Below are 16818 nucleotides of genomic sequence, written 5' to 3' on the forward strand. Positions count from 1 at the left end.
GAGCTACAATAATTCTAAAAGCAGATTATTCTAACCAATGTCACATGGGTATCTGAACAAACAATAGCACAGGAAAACTATTTGTCTTTTTGATGGGTCATTGATAATCTCCTTGGACACTTCTTCCATTTCTCTCCCATTCCTCTCCATCCTTTGTGATGAGCACGAGGCTTTCGCTTGACAAGCTTGCATTGCGCTGTCAAATTGGCTCTTGTTGGTTTTGAAAAATCCACTAGACTAGGCCCTACAAATGATCCAGTTGAATCTTTTCAATGAAAATGACCGTCACACTTGCCTGTGGCCATGTAACTTTGAAGCAATGTAAGTTTAAAACGTGCTATGTTAATATGAAACATTTTGATAGGTTCAGTTCATGCTATTGCAAATGCAAGACTGGTCCCTGCGGCTATAGCCTACTAATTACTAGGTTAGTAGGCCTACTTGCTCTCGAGAACCCAAGGCATTACATGTAATTAAGAAGACATTGTACCTTATCCTAAGGATTCTCAGCTTTAAGCACCACTTACCAGTGGGACCATTTGAACTACAATCCCTACGCTCTGTTTTAATGTTTAGAAACGTCAATAATCATCACTTGTGATGCGGTTTTCAAAACATATGGAATTATCTTTCATATCAGCGAGAAATAATCTTTCAAATGAAAAAGATACACTTACTGTAGCAGGTCAGATCCATACGGATGTGTCCCTCCAGCCGGCAAACTACACTTCCACTACACTTCCTCCCCTGTTATGCTTACACACAGGTGTTTGAGAACACTAGATAGCTAATTAGCACAGGTGGTCATCTCTGTTTTCTGTCTGTCTTCTATAAACAAGCGCTGTAACATGGAGATATGGCTGAGTGAGAACCCTAACCCTATAAAGGTGTGTAGTAATTTAATCTTTCTTTTTTTTATTGTTATTTCTCGCTGGTATGAAAAATAATTCCAAATGTTTCGAAAACTGTACCGCAAGCGTTAGCTCTTCACAAAACTAACCCGGCCAGAAGTATACTGTAGAATACTATACTACCCACTGTAGTATTCCTTGATCATGTAGTGCTTATTATAGAATTGTATAGTATACTGTATAATACTATACTACACACTGTAGTATCCCTCAATTGTGTAGTGCTAACTAAATACTACAGTATTATCTGCAAAAAAAACACTGTAGTAAATACTACAGTAATGTCCGCAAAAGCACTAGTGTTAGCAAAAACGCGACCGCTTTTTTCACTATAGTAATACTACAGTATTTAATTTGCATATACCCCACCCATTCCCCTCCCCATAGCCCAATTTGTGCCACCCATGATTGAGAACCCTACTGTACATGGCAAGTATAGACCATAAATTGTGTTCCTAAAGTGAAACTATCCGTTTACACTCCAGTCTTACCTACTAGAGGTCTGCTCAGGAATGATTTATTCATCCCGCTTCCGCCTGCACCCTGAGCTTTTCATACCCACCCACCCACCCACCCACTGGCTTTCTGTCTAACTCCCACCCACAACTGCATTCCTGCAATTCTATTTTAGGCGTAAATGACCCAGCCCACTTGCCAGCAATGATCGCAGCAATTTTATGCCCTAAAGACCATATCAACATGTGCAAAAAATAACCTAACAAAAAGGTTAAATACTACACAAAAAGGTTAATACTACACAAATAGACACTTGCATCAGCCAATAGGCTAGACGTAGTCTGAAGAGAACAGAGTTAGAGAGACTTGCACTTTCTCTTGAGCTATGTTTTATACCCTACCTTTTAGGAGTGGGACAATTTTCAGATGGAGACAAATATTGGTGATCAATATTTATTTCTAGGCAATAGTCAACTATAATCGAATCATATTCAGGAAGTAAATTTACTTGGAACTATAACAGCCCCATCTTTCTCCGCCCATGCATAGGCTATAGCCTACTATTTTAGTTGAGCCCACAGGTGCACCTGATCTCCACATCTGGCTACTGAACTTGAAGCAGCAAGAATGATAACAGTGGACACTTGCATTTTTTCTTGAGCTACGTTTTGCATATTGGATATAGCCTACCTTTTAGGAGGACGATTTTCAGGCAGAGACATATAAATGGGTAATCAATATTTCAGTAGCGTAAAGTATTTAAGTAAAAAATACTTTTAAGTAATACTTAAGTAGTTTTTGGGTGTATCCGTACTTTACTATTTATATTTATTAACTTTTACTTCACTGCATTTGTAAAGAAAATAATGTACTGTTTACTCTATACATTTTCCCTGACACCCAAAAGTACTCATTACTCATCATTTTGAATGCTTTGCAGGACAGGAAAATTGTCAAATTCACACACTTATCAAGAGAGGTTATCCCTACTGCCTCTGATCTGACTGACTCACCAAACACAAATGCTTCCTTTGTAAATTATGTGTTGAAGTGTGCCCCTGGCTATCTGTAAATTAAAAATTGTACTTTTTATTCCATACATTTTCCCAGACACCCAAAAGTACTCGTTACATTTTAAGAGGTTAGCAGGACAGGAAAACGGTCCAATTCCCACACTTGTCAAGAGAACATGCCAGGTCATCCCTACTGCCTCTGATCTGATGGATTCATTAAACACAAATGATTTGTTTGTAAATGACGTCTGAGTGTTGGAGTGTGCCCCTGGCTATCTGTAAAATAAAATAAATAAGAACATTGTGCCGCCTGGTTTGCTTAATATGAGGAATTTGAAAGAATTTCTACTTTTACTTTTGACGCAGTATATTTTAGAAATTCAATTTACTTGTTATACTTAATTATATTTAAAACCAAATACTTTTAGACTTTTAGTCAAGTAGTATTTTACTGGGCGACTTTCACTTTTACTTGAGTCATTTTCTATGAAGGTTTCTTTAGTTTTAAACTGCTTGTATGACACTTGGGTGCTTTTCCACCGTGGCAATATGTCATGAAAAACAAATGGCTCGCTCACCATGGTAGCCTGAGAGCGCGATGCGCTGTTTCCTTTCGACGATTAGCAACAACACCTCGACCCACGTTCGGTGAGCGCCCTCCACTTCATCCCAGTATGGATATTTATTCACACACACTGTAGCAAACTATATAGTCCAATCATATTTAAGTTAATTTCCTTAGAAAGATGAATGCCACGTGATTCTTCACCCATGCATAGGCAGCCTACTGTATTTCATTGAGACCAAACAGAGTATACGCGCTCTTGGTCTCGCACACCCAACTAGAAGAGAGGAGGTAGGCTCCTTACGCTCCTTAACTTGGAGCAGTGAATTCTGAGTGTGTGAATAATGCGACAGAGACGTGCTTTAAATACAATAGGCAGGCCTAAACTAACGCATGCAAAGCAGAAAGACGACCGTTTTCATTATACCGGGAAAAATTGGTTAATCTGTGGACATCGGAGGGTTGGAGTTAAGAACTGAATGAATGGTGGATTGGCCGCGGTGGGTGAAAATCCAGCACTTGAACACATTGGAAATTAGGAATATATGTATAATTCTTTAACTACAGTTACCATAGATGTGAGCGAAATAGCTGTAAGTAGCAGTATAAATATTGTTATATATTAGTTTACTCCAATTAGGGTAGGGGTGGTGGGTGGTAGGTTGGTGGGGGGGCGCGGACAATCCTGCGGGAATGCTGCCCTCTACTACCTACCTGCAGGTTTCTTCAAAACACTACAGTAAATACTACAGTATACCACCAATGAATGCCAAAACACTACAGTAAATACTACAGTATACCACCAATGAATGCCAAAACACTACAATAAATACTACAGTATACCACCAATGAATGCCAAAACACTACAGTAAATACTACAGTATACCACCAATGAATGCCAAAACACTACAGTAAACACCACAGGGCGACAGGTAGCCTAGCGTTTAGCGTGTTTGGCCAGGAACTGAAAGGTTGCTGGATAGAATACCCGATGACCAAGGCACTTAAACCTTTTACAGCACATTTTACTGCACCAAAAAATAACAAAAATACTACAGTAGCCTTTGCGGAGTCCCTAACCACTGGATGGTCCGGTTTTCAGGGGAAATGGAAAGAGCAACTTCAGCTTTTGGACGTTAACAAGGCAACACTCCATCTAAACTCGTCCACATTTTCCTGGATTGGTTGAACAGTGTAGAAGAGAACCTCTCCCGGCAGTATTTTCCTTCTTGTCAAGACAAGTATGTAGGAGTTCTAGTTTCAGACATTTATTTTACACCTGTTACGTTAGGTACAGTAAAAAAAAAAACATTTTTTTAAAAAACCACTAGGCTACAGTGAATACTGTAGAATATAAATATAGTAATATTACAGTATTTTTACCATAGTATACTATAGTATTTTTCACGTGGGTGGAGAGCACAAAAAAAACATTTTGCTGCATTGCACCTGTCCAAACAAACATTTGTAGGCGAATGTAGGTTGGTTGAGACCTCAAGTGAACTGAAACGTTTAATTGTATAATGACTATATTATTAAATGAATTTTCCATCATAAAAATATTTTGAATGTTTGTAACAAGTTACAGTATGAAATCAATGAATATAGTCTAACCGCAATTAGTAGCAAAAACTGCTTGTAGTTTAGGCTATCCTATGAGTTTTAACCATTATAATAATGATATCGCGTTGGGAATGGCTGTGGTCTTTGTCGTTTGTTACGTCTTCGTCGGGAACCCCCTTGTCATATTCATTATGGGACACCGCAGTGCATGTTTCACACAACCACCATCAGAAAATTACAACGTTTCTGTAAGGATGGCAACAGAAACCCCCTCTTACCTGAGAATTGCACTACAGCAAGTGGTGGCTTGGTGTGTCGTGAGAGTGGCTGGTGGTGGAGCCTGTGCAGTCAGTCCGTCTCTTGGCGCGCCTCTGTGGCGTGTGATCACAGCTGTGGTATCAACAGCCCCGCTCCGCGCAGCAGCCCGGTGCTCCGGTGTGTAGGGGGCGTGGTCACCGTTTCGGGGAGCTAGCTGAGGCAGCTTCTCTGCTGTCTGCTGAACCCTATTTAGGATGTTATTTATCCAGTGGCAATGTACGGTGATATTGAATATCCGAATCATATCCAATTGACTGAATAAGTCATACGGCAGTATCACATTATTTGTTCAGATGTCTCTCCCTCTCTCCCCCTCTCGTTCTGTGTGTCTATGTGTTTCTTTCCCCTCTTTTTCTCCGTGTGTGTGCCCACGTGTATTTCTTTGCGCCAGTGTGTGTGTGTGTGTGTGTGTGTGTGTGTGTGTTAAAAACGTGAGATAGAAGTGTTCCAGATCTTGGTTCAGATTGTGGTATAGTACCATACTTCTGCCCTTAGCTGGTACGAGATTCAATTATAGCGTTACAATTATAGAATCACAATTATAGAATTACACAGAACACTGAATTATAGGATTTCTTTTTTGTGAACAATTGTTTTCTTTAGACCAATTTTAAAAATATTAAAATATATATAAAATGCCTCCTTTTTTAAAAATAGGCAAGTCAGTTAAGAACAAATTCTAATTTACAATGACGGCCTAGGAACAGTGGGTTAACTGCCTTGTTCAGGGGCAGAACGACATTTCTGTCCTTGGCAGCTCGGGGATTCGATCTAGCTACTTTTCGGTTACTGGCTCAACGCTCTAACCACTAGGCTACTAGAATACAAACGCACCCCTGGCGGCCCAACACCATCCCCAACCTCGGTCAACAACACAATATAAAACACAAACTCATACAAATCAAATAATAACAATAAACAAACATTACAATCAAATAAAAATAAAGTACATACAACACTGTTTACCACTATATCACCACCAATGAATTATAGGATCTCTGTGGATAAAGTAGTTATTGATTCTTTATCATAGCCTAGTTAAGATCCACTATCGTTAATTTCCAGAAAATCTCGAATACCTCTCACCGCCAGGTGGCAGTCAATATAATCTACTACTCTCACTTGCAGTCGTTGTGGGTGTGTCTTGCCTCACTTTCTTTGATTATCTCCATCTCGGTGACAGCTAATCAGAAAGAACAACAGAGTCGGTGAAGAACCTTGTCGAAAGAGGAGAATTTTGCTTTTAAAGCAATGGAGGAGTACAATTCCGGAGAGGAGGTAGATTGTGTATTAAGCTAGATACATATGTATTATTTCAGACTTTGACACTGATTTCAAACGGCCGAGTTAGCTAGATGAATGGTCAGCTAGCTAGCTAACGTTAGCATGCATTGCGGGTGCTGGCTTTAAAAACGAATCTGACGAGTACATGAGTATTTAAGTAGTCAAATGAAACTGACAAGATAATATACACCTTGCAAACATTTGTAATGCAAACGTTGTCATATTATTGCATGTGGGGAATTTGTAAGTTTAGCAGCTAGCTGGGTGTGGTCAAATCAATCAATCAGACTGGGCTGGGCAAGACTTGATTAGTAGCGCGTTAGCATCTATCAACATTCAGCATAGGCATATCTACAGTATTATGCAGGTGAAGTCTTCGGCTGTCCCCATAGGTTTTACATGGAACCCAAAATTGTTCTCCTATGTGGACAGACGAAGAGCCGTTTTAAGTTCTAGATAGGAAAAAAAGGTACTAAGAGTTTAAATACGTAACGTTGAATCTACTTAGCTATAAATCTTCCAGTAACAGGCTGCAATTCACATTTTCTCTGTGCAAGTTATTCTGAAGATCCTATCAACAGTTAGCTATGAGTTTATTGAAGCAGTCCTTCTTCCCGGGGCTTGCCTGAAGGCATTTGATATCCAGTCTTGACAGCTATAGTGTTGACTAAATTCTCACAGAGTGGACTGTCTGTCTGTGTACCCTCATTTGTTGTGCAAGCAGCCAGGAAAAACTAGGTCAGCTCCTTTTGTGTGAATGAATGCCCAACACTCAACAGCACAAGCTTTTTGTTTTAAGTTGTATCATAAAGTAATCCACGCTTTATGTTAAATGTTTTTCATAATTACTCTTTATATATTTTTTTATATCGTTTGGAATCACAGGTGTCCTTCAATGCAGATGAGGCCAGTGTCTCAGTTAAAGAGGTAAAGGGATATTTGAAACATGTTTGTCAGCAGTCTTATTTCTTGGATGGCAAAGATGATCAATAACACTGATTATCCCTTCATAGATGCTTGACTGTGTTGTCTTCCTTGCTGACTGTTTGGTGTCTGTGTCTCAGTGTATCGAAGGCATCATTGGAGGACTAGACTACACTCAGAACAAAGTGAACCAGTGGACTGCCAGCATTGTGGAGCACTCTCTCACCCAACTGGTCAAGCAAGGGAGACCATTCAAGTTCATAGGTATGATTGTAAGGATGTTATAACACAAGGAAGCTATGGTATTACGAGAGTCACTCAACAATTAGTCACATCGAAGTGGTGAGAAAACGTACAGTACCAGTCAAAAGTTTGGACACACCTACTCATTCCAGGGTTTTCTTTATTTTTACTATTTTCTACATTGTAGAATAACAGTGAAGACATCAAAACTATGAGATAACACATGGAATCATGTAGTAACCAAAAAAGTGTTAAACAAATCAAAATATATTTTATATTTAAGATTCTTCAAAGTAGCCACCCTTTGCCTTGATGACAGCTTTGTACACTCTTGACATTCTCTCAACCAGCTTTGAGGTAGTCAATTGGAATGCATTTCAATTAACAGGTGTGCCTTGTTAAGTTAACTTCTCTGGGGTATGTGGGACGCCTGCGGGACACACTATTCAACAGCCAGTGAAATAGCAGGGCGGCAAATTCAAAACAACAAATCTCATAATTACAATTTCTCAAACATACAACTATTATATCCCATTTTAAAGATACACTTCTCGTTAATCCAACAACAGTGTCCGATTTCAAAAAGGCTTTACGGTGAAAGCATAACATTAGATTATGTTAGGACAGCGCCTAGACAAGAAAAACCACACAGCCATTTTAAGCAAGGAGAGGCATCACAAAATACAGCTAAAATTAATCACTAACCTTTGATCTTCATCAGATGGCACTCATAGGACTTCATGTTACACAATACATGTATGTTTTGCGCGATAAAGTTCATATTTATATCCAAAAACCCCATTTTACATTGGCGTGTAATGTTCAGAAATGTTTTGCCTCCCAAAACTTCCGGTGAATGAGCACATCAATTTACAGAAATACTCATCATAAACGTTGATAAAATATTCAACTGTTATTCAAAGAATTATAGATACACTTCTCCTTAATGCAACCACTGTCAGATTTCAAAAAAGTTTTATGGCGAAAGCACATTTTGCAATCTGAGTACAGCGCTCAGATATCAAAACAAGCCATACAGATACCTGCCATTTGAGTCAACAGAAATGACACAAATTACATTATAAATATTCACTTACCTTTGATCTTCATCGGAATGCACTCCCAGGGATCCCAGTTCCAGAATAAATGTTTGTTTTGTTCGATAAAGTTCATCTTTATGTCCAAATACCTCCATTTTGTTCGCGCGTTAGGTTCACTATTCCAAATGCAAGGCACGCGCTTACTAAGTCCAGACAAAAAAGTTATACAACAGTTTGTAGAAACATGTCAAACGATGTATAGAATCAATATTTAGGATGTTTTTATCATAAATCTTCCATAATATTCCAACCGGACGATTCCTTTGTTTTCAAAAAAGAAAAGGAACACAGCTAACTCTCACGTGAGTGTGCGCGATTGAGCTCATGTTATTTTCTCAGTCATCTGATTCCAATGGCTCTTATTCTCTCCCCAGTCACAGTAGAAGCATGAAACAACGTTCTAAAGACTGTTGACATCTGGTGGAAGCCTTAGGAAGTGCAAAATGACCCCATTGACACTGTATACTGGATAGGGAATCACTTGAAAAACTACAAACCTCAGATTTCCACACTTCCTGGTTGGATTTTTTCTCAGGTTTTTGCCTGCCATATGAGTTCTGTTATACTCACAGACATCATTCAAACAGTTTTAGAAACTTCAGTGTTTTTCTATCCAAATCTACTAATAATATGCATATCCTACCTTCTGGGCCTGAGAAGCAGGCAGTTTACTACGGTATGCTTTTCATCCGGGCGTCAAAATACTGCCCCCTACCCCGATGAAGTTAATTTGTGGAATTTCTTTCCTTCTTAATGCGTTTGAACCAGTCAGTTGTGTTGTGACATGGTAGGGGTCATATACAGAAGATGGTCCTATTTGTTAAAAGACCAAGTCCATGTTATGGCAAGAACAGCTTAAACAAGCAAAGAGAAACGACAGTCCATCATTACTTTAACCTGTTGGGGATAGGGGGCAGTATTTGCACGGCCGGATAAAAAACGGACCCGATTTAATCTGGTTACTACTCCTGCCCAGTAACTAGAATATGCATATAATTGTTTGATTTGGATAGAAAACACCCTAAAGTTTCTAAAACTGTTTGAATGGTGTCTGTGAGTATAACAGAACTCATTTGGCAGGCCAAAACCTGAGAAGATTCCAAACAGGAAGCGCTCTCTCTGACTATTTCTTGGCCTTCTTGATCATCTCTAACCAAAACAGGGGATCTCTGGCATAACGTGACATTTTCTAACGCTCTTAGAAGGCGGCAGAACGGTGAATGATGCCTTTGCAGGCCCAGGCTGAAAAACAGTAGCGCATTTGGATAGTGGTCGATCTGAGAACAATGAGACTGGGGCGCGTGCACGAGGAGACTCCATGTTTTTATTTTTTCATCTTTGAACGAAAACAGGGTTTCCCGGTCGGAATATTATCGCTTTTTTACGAGAAAAATCGTATAAAAATTGATTTTAAACAGCGTTTGACATGCTTCGAAGTACGGTAATGGAATATTTTGAATTTCTTTGTCACGAAACGCATCGGGCGCGTCACCCTTCTTTACCCTTCGGATAGTGTCTTGAACGCACGAACAAAACGCCGCTATTTGGATATAACTATGGATTATTTGGAACCAAACAAACATTTGTTATTGAAGTAGAAGTCCTGGGAGTGCATTCTGACGAAGAACAGCAAAGGTAATTCTGAGTTTGGTGAGTACCACACTTGGTGGGTGTCAAAATAGCTAGCCTGTGATGGCCGGGCTATCTACTCAGAATATTGCAAAATGTGCTTTCACTGAAAAGCTTTTTTAAAATCGGACATAGCGATTGCATAAAGGAGTTCTGTATCTATAATTCTTAAAATAATTATGTTTTTTGTGAACGTTTATTGTGAGTAATTTAGTAAATTCACCGGAAGTGTTCGGTGGGAATGCTAGTCACATGCTAATGTAAAAAGCTGGTTTTTGATATAAATATGAACTTGATTGAACAAAACATGCATGTATTGTATAACATAATGTCCTAGGTGTGTCATCTGATGAAGATCATCAAAGGTTAGTGCTGCATTTAGCTGGGGTTTTGGTTTTTGTGACATATGCTAGCTTGAAAAATGGGTGTCTGATTATTTCTGGCTGGGTACTCTGCTGACATAATCTAATGTTTTGCTTTCGTTGTAAAGCCTTTTTGAAATCGGACAGTGTGGTTAGATTAACGAGAGTCTTGTCTTTAAAATGGTGTAAAATAGTAATATGTTTGAGAAATTGAAGTAATAGCATTTCTAAGGTATTTGAATATCGCGCCACGGGATTCCACTGGCTGTTGAGTAGGTCCCATAGAGGTTAAGACATGAAGGTCAATCAATCTGGAAAACGATGAAAGTTTCTTCAAGTGCAGTCGCAAAAACTAACAAGCGCTATGATGAAACTGGCTCTCTTGAGGACCACCACAGGAAAGTAAGACCCAGAGTTACCTCTGCTGCAGAGGATAAGTTCACTAGAGTTAACTGCACCTCAGGTTGCAGCTCAAATAAATGCTTCAGAGAGTTCAAGTAACAGACACATCTCAACATCAACTTTTCAGAGGAGACTGTGTGAATCAGGCTTCATGGGCAAATTGCTGCAAAGAAACCACTACTAAAGGACACGAATAATAATAAGAGACTTGCTTGGGCCAAGAAACATGAGCATTGGACATTAGACCGGTGGAAATCTGTCCTTTGGTTTGATGAGTCCGAATTTGAGGTTTTTGGTTCTAACTGCTGTGCTTTTGTGAGATACAGAGTAGGTGAACGGATGATCTCCGCATGTGTGGTTCCCACCCTGAAGCATGGAGGAGGAGTTGTGCGGGTGCTTTGCTGGTGACACTGTCTGTGATTTATTTAGAATTGAAGGCACAATTAACTAGCATGGCTACCACATCATTATGCAGCAATACGTCATCCATCTGGTTTGGGCTCAGTGGGACTATCATTTGTTTTTCAATAGGACAATGACCCAAAACACACCTCCAGGCTGTGTAAGGGCCATTTGACCAGTGTGATGGAGCGCTGCATCATATGACCTGGCCTCCACAATGACCTGACCTCAACCCAATTGAGATGGTTTGGGATGAGTCGGACAGCAGAGGGAAGGAAAAGCATCCAACAAGTGCTCAGCATATGTGGGAACTCCTTCAAGACTGTTGGAAAAGCATTCCTTATGAAGCTGGTTGAGAGAATGCCAAGAGTGTGCAAAGCTGTCATCAAGGCAAAGGGTGGTTACTTTGAAGAATTTCAAATATAAAGTATATTTTGATTTGTTGAACACTTTTTTTGGATTCTGCATGATTCCATATGTTATTTCATAGTTTGAATGTCTTCACTATTCTTCTATAATGTAGAAAATAGTAAAAATAAGAAAAATCTTTGAATGAGCAGGTGTGTCCGAACTTTTGACTGGTACTGTAGATGCAGTAAAAGTTGAAGTTGTTGGTATCCCTTAGAACAGTGGTCACCAACCAGCTGAGTGAGCATACATTTTAAATAATTCGCTTTTTATTTTACTGGGCTGATGGTGCCTGCATCTGATGGTCCCTGATGGTCAGTCTCAGAGGAGGGAGAGAGCAGCAGACTGAGGGTCCGTTTCTCAACATCCCTCCACTCTCTCTTTCCTCCACTGACACTGACCAAAAAGGGACACCGTCTTCCAGCTGATGCTGAAACTCGAGTCGCGCCGCATTATTTCTGCCTCATGCACAAATTCATGTTGTTACTTCTATGAACAGAGAAAGTGAAATATTCCTTGATATTAAAAAAGACCCAAGCCGCTAATAATAACAACAACGCAAGCCTACCGATACACTTTCCTACTCATTCATTACTACTGCAGGGATTGTTGTAGCGTTGAGTGGAAATAGGAAGTACGTGCATTTTATGGGTTGTAAAAGTGTTGAATACAAAGTGTTGACAGTACTGAATAAGAACTTAAACATGAACTCGGTCATAAAAACAGCAGCTCTGCTGTATTCGTTGACAGTTTCTCTCTAGTCATGGTTTTAAACGTTTTAAAATCGCACAGTATCAATTTTGCCGTAGCTTTCTTTATCCCTGCTACGTTACTGCGGACTCGGTCATCTGAGCAATCTGATTGGCCAGCGGTGACAGTGCACTTGATTTCCTCTCCAGGCCCACCGGGAAGACAGTTTGTACCTTCAGACACATGAAATGGCAACAGTTTGCCTACCCGGCGCGCAGGGCAGCTGAATCGGCTGCACCTACCACCAACAGCCCGAGACTCATAAAATAAAGAAATAGGAACACAAGGATTTATCATTGGGTTTTTTACAGAAATGTTTGGTGATCGACTAGAAATGCCTTGGCGAACGACAAGTCGATCGCGATCGACCGGTTGGTGACCACTGCCTTAGAAGAAGGCTACTCTACTTCACACTTAACAAGCTGGATGATGGGCCCTTTGTGTGCTCCCGGTCACAAAGTGCTGTATGATAGAGGTATAATATCTATATGATAGCCTTTGTGACCAGGAGCAAAGCCCTGTGCATGACAGAAAGCTTACAGCAGGAAATGTATCTTCAACGTTGTCTTGTGTTCCAGTGAACTGTGCCATCATGCAGAAGAGTGGTGCTGGTCTCCACACGGCTAACTCCTGCTACTGGGACACTGCTACTGATGGTGAGAGAGAGGAAACCCCCACGCATACTGTACTAACCTTTGAACAGGCATTTGCTTTTGTTGTGCTAATGAACAGTGTATTACGTTTTGGCTTATTCAGAAGGGTGCAACAAAGTATAGCCCAACCGATATTGACCTTTTAGCGCTGTATCGGCGATAATTCCACCGATTTAACTTCTATTTAATAAATAGAATGGGGGGGAAAAAAGGCAATCTCATGCTTTCTGAACATTCTGTTTCATTTAAGGCTGTCCCCGACTACAAAAAATATTGGTCGACTAAGTCTGTTCTTTTGACCAATCGATTGGTTGAAATTTTAAAACGTGTATTTCCGTGTATTTTTCCATATATTCCACACACATCCTATATTTTAATCAAATCCGCTATATGCACTGAGCTAGTCTGATGCTTTAAGCGAACTGTTTGATTAAATAATTAAGACACACAAATGACTAGGGAGTCTGACCGCAATTGATTTGATTGTGCCGCCTGGCTCAGACTTGCTGTGTTTTGTTAAAAAAAAAAAAAAAAACTGAGTGACTGTGACTAGCACCCATTGTCTCTCTCTCCTCCCTGCTGCAGCGACCGCCACAGAACATCAGTGTGTGCAGCGCTGTCCCTGTTGCTGATGCTGCAACATAATTAGACATTTGACTGAAAAGTGATGTTGACGAAATCCCTAATTTGTTTAGTCAAAACATTCCCTATTTCCTCAATATTGGAATGTTTTTTTGTAAAGCCTTTATTACAACAGTCTCATTCATCCGTGAAATGGAACGGTTTAGGCCTATTTATTCTAATTAGTCATTGGTCGCATTTCACGTGTGTCGACATGAACAAATAAATGATTGATTAGCCTATATAACTATTGAAATACAGACGTAAGTTATGGTATTAAGACTAAACAGGATGTGCTCATAGGTCTACAGCTAGATGGTGGTTATACAAGGATACTATACTAAGACCACTAATGATAATGACATTACTTATTATAATGATGATTATAATAGCAATAAAGAGATCAAGGAAAAAGGAGAGTTATTTTTATTATAAATATTTCTGACAATTTGGAACAGTGTAAACAACACCAAATGTATGATAAATAATACTAGAAAGGCTGGTCTAACGAGAGGGGAAAAGTGTAAAGCCTTTTTTACAGCATAGCAAATATGAAAAATAGCAGAATTTGTGAAATTCTTGCGTGAGGCTTGGTTCTCGTGGAATCAACCAACCAACCAAACACTCAAACAGGCAACGGAAGCAGGATCTTTCTTATTTCTGTAGATATACAGTACCAGTCAAAAGTTTGGACACACCTACTCATTCCAGGGTTTTTCTGTATTTTTACTATTTTCTGACCTCAACCCAATTGAGATGGTTTTGGATGAGTTGGACTGCAGAGTGAAGGAAAAGTGGCCAACAAGTGCTCAGCATATGTGGGAACTCCTTCAATACTGTTGGAAAAGCATTCCTCATTAAGCTGGTTGAGAGAATGCCAAGAGTGTGCAAAGCTGTCAAGGCAAAGGGTGGCTACTTTGAAGAATCTCAAATGTAAAATATATTTTGATTTCTGTAACACTTTTTTTGGTTACTACATGATTCTACATGTTATTTCATAGTTTTGATGTCTTCACTATTATTCTGCAATGTAGAAAATAGTAAAAATAAAAACCTTTGAATGAGTAGGTGGGTCCAAACTTTTGACTGGTTCTGTATATAGATTTATAAAGCCAGTCACATTTAACAGTTAGGCTGTTTGCTATTATGCACCTAGCAACATGGTCTGGAATAATGCGTCAATTCAACAGCGCACTGATGTTTCAGAACCGCGGACAGCTACCACTATCCAACATGGCAGAAAGCGCATTTGTTATAAAATATTCACATTTTTATTTGTGTTGTACCATTGTTACATAATATAACCATATGAAATTTCAGTAGCACGTCTTAGACTGATGGAGTGTGCCATCCCACCGGCCTCCACAATGGATCAGTCCACTCAGACAGCAGCCAATCTGTCTTGTACATCATGATTATGAATTTATTTTATTGCTATTGCTCGACTAAATAAATCTCGGTCGTCCAACAGCCTATCGACCAAACAATCGACCAGTCGACTAAATGGGGTCAGCCCTAGTTTCATTATTGTCACAATGTAGGAAATCAACATTTGAAGCATATTTCTTGGACAATTGCTCTTTTGGGATGGCAATTTATGAGAACTCAGTGTGGAAAAATGACCCTTTTTCATTTTCCCGCTGTAAAATAGTATGTCGGCAGATGTATTGGTACATTTTGTCCCCCCAATTGGTATCGGACCCTCCAAAAAAAATATCGGTCGGGCTCTAATAGAAAAGTATTGTACTGGACCTACATGATTCCCTGTGATTTTCTGGAAACAGGAATCTGGTCATTTTCTGTTTCTATCTGCGTATGTTTTGAAATGTTGCTCTCCACAGAAGAAGCCACATGTTGGAATGTATTTGTGTCCAAATTGGTTCTGATGTTGTGTTCACTCTGATTGGTTGAGATCTAGTGGGTTGACCTGATTGGTCTTTGTGGTGTCCTCCCACAGGAAGCTGCACGGTCAGGTGGGAGAACCGCACCATGTACTGTGTGGTGAGTGTTTTCGCCGTGGCCTTGACCTGTTAACATGGGCCCTTCCCACGCCCCCCCCCCCCCCCCCCCCCCCCCCGAACACAACCTGGCATGCACCAGCACCACCAAGCCTTGAAGATCCAATGCTGATTACCCATGAAAGTAAATGTCTGTTGTACAACATCTTTCAACCCCACACTCACAAACTTTGACCACTCCCAATGGGAACCATAGGATGGGAATTCAGTGATGTTGCTATAAGTGGTGGATGCATAGTGTTGTCTGTGTGTAAATCTAAATAGACCAGTAGTTCTAGAGATATGCTCAGCATGGACTTAGAAAATGAAACTAACCACACTGGTAAAGATTCTTCGTTGAATAATTACAGAACATCATCAACTATGCTATACATGTGGAATAATAGTATTAACTAAATCAATGCATCCCATTTACATTTTCAATAGTGTGTCGTAGTTGAACCACTATAAAAACTAAATAATAATTGGAGTCTCAAAGCAGAGAGGTCAGGTTTAATACGTTCCTAACGGAGTGCAGAGACAGACATTGGCGGTTCCGTTGGAGCATTGTTGGTTTATGACGGTGTACTTTTTATTTAAAAATATGTGTATTATATTTATTGTAAGACCATTCCCTCTAGATTGTTGAAGTTGTAGCTCTCCTGCATGTTGTATCACATTTACCTCACTAGCCCTTATATCATTTGTGATATTAAATCGACTGAAAATGCTAATGACACTACAAGTATGACTTGTGACTGACCGTGTTTGTCCATTGACCTTTTTCAATAAATGTATTATTTAACTATCGTCACATGATTTCCTGGTGTTTAATTGAGATGTCTCACCAGTAAGGCAGTGTGACAGAAGAGCTAGTGAGGTTTAGGATGGGGTGAAACTGCTGGTTTCTTACCTTACACACATTCCTGTACATAACGGGGTTGAGGTAGTAGTTATGTTAGAATTATCTTTTGTCACAAATTGTCTATTTGCTGCATTGTTGTACTAATCAATTCTATGTACCAGATGGGATTTTAAAATAAGATCAAGAGGAATTAGGATGCTTACTAATCACAGATGTTTAAAATGAGCGCTGCAAATCTTCTTTAAGCCTTTAATGTCTAAACATACAGACTCACCTCATCTATTAAAACTCACATGACTAGCTTGTCTCAGAGTTTATTCATTTTTCATTAAGGCAAATGAGCATGAAAAGA

At 39.6% G+C, this 16818-nt stretch overlaps 2 protein-coding genes across 6 annotated transcripts in view; one reads left to right on the forward strand and one right to left on the reverse strand.

Annotated features, from left to right (window-relative positions):
• LOC115161203 (synaptotagmin-like protein 5) overlaps positions 1 to 5135 on the reverse strand; it is a 104964-nt gene extending 99829 nt beyond the window's left edge. The window contains exon 1 of one of the 4 annotated variants that reach the window (XM_029711987.1): positions 4787 to 5135. The gene's annotated coding sequence lies outside the window, so the exon portion shown is untranslated. Of the gene's footprint in view, positions 1 to 2958; positions 3274 to 4786 lie in introns of those variants that run through there. The other 3 variants (XM_029711985.1, XM_029711988.1, XM_029711986.1) reach the window with 3 other exon arrangements.
• Positions 5136 to 5946: 811 nt separating this feature from the next.
• On the forward strand, positions 5947 to 16415 carry LOC115161205 (dynein light chain Tctex-type 1). 2 transcript variants are annotated; one of them, XM_029711989.1, is made up of 5 exons: positions 5961 to 6104; positions 6996 to 7037; positions 7175 to 7298; positions 12909 to 12986; positions 15562 to 16415. In XM_029711989.1, exons 1-5 carry the CDS (start codon positions 6078 to 6080, stop codon positions 15636 to 15638), a joined length of 348 nt encoding a protein of 115 aa, XP_029567849.1. In that variant the 5' UTR covers positions 5961 to 6077; the 3' UTR covers positions 15639 to 16415. The 2 variants fall into 2 exon arrangements, with proteins under 2 accessions (XP_029567851.1, XP_029567849.1); XM_029711991.1 differs by lacking the exon at positions 6996 to 7037 and having other exon boundaries at positions 5947 to 6104.
• The last annotated feature ends 403 nt before the right edge of the window (positions 16416 to 16818 follow it).

This window comes from Salmo trutta, chromosome 24, assembly GCF_901001165.1.
Source record: "Salmo trutta chromosome 24, fSalTru1.1, whole genome shotgun sequence".
NCBI lineage: Eukaryota > Metazoa > Chordata > Actinopteri > Salmoniformes > Salmonidae > Salmo > Salmo trutta.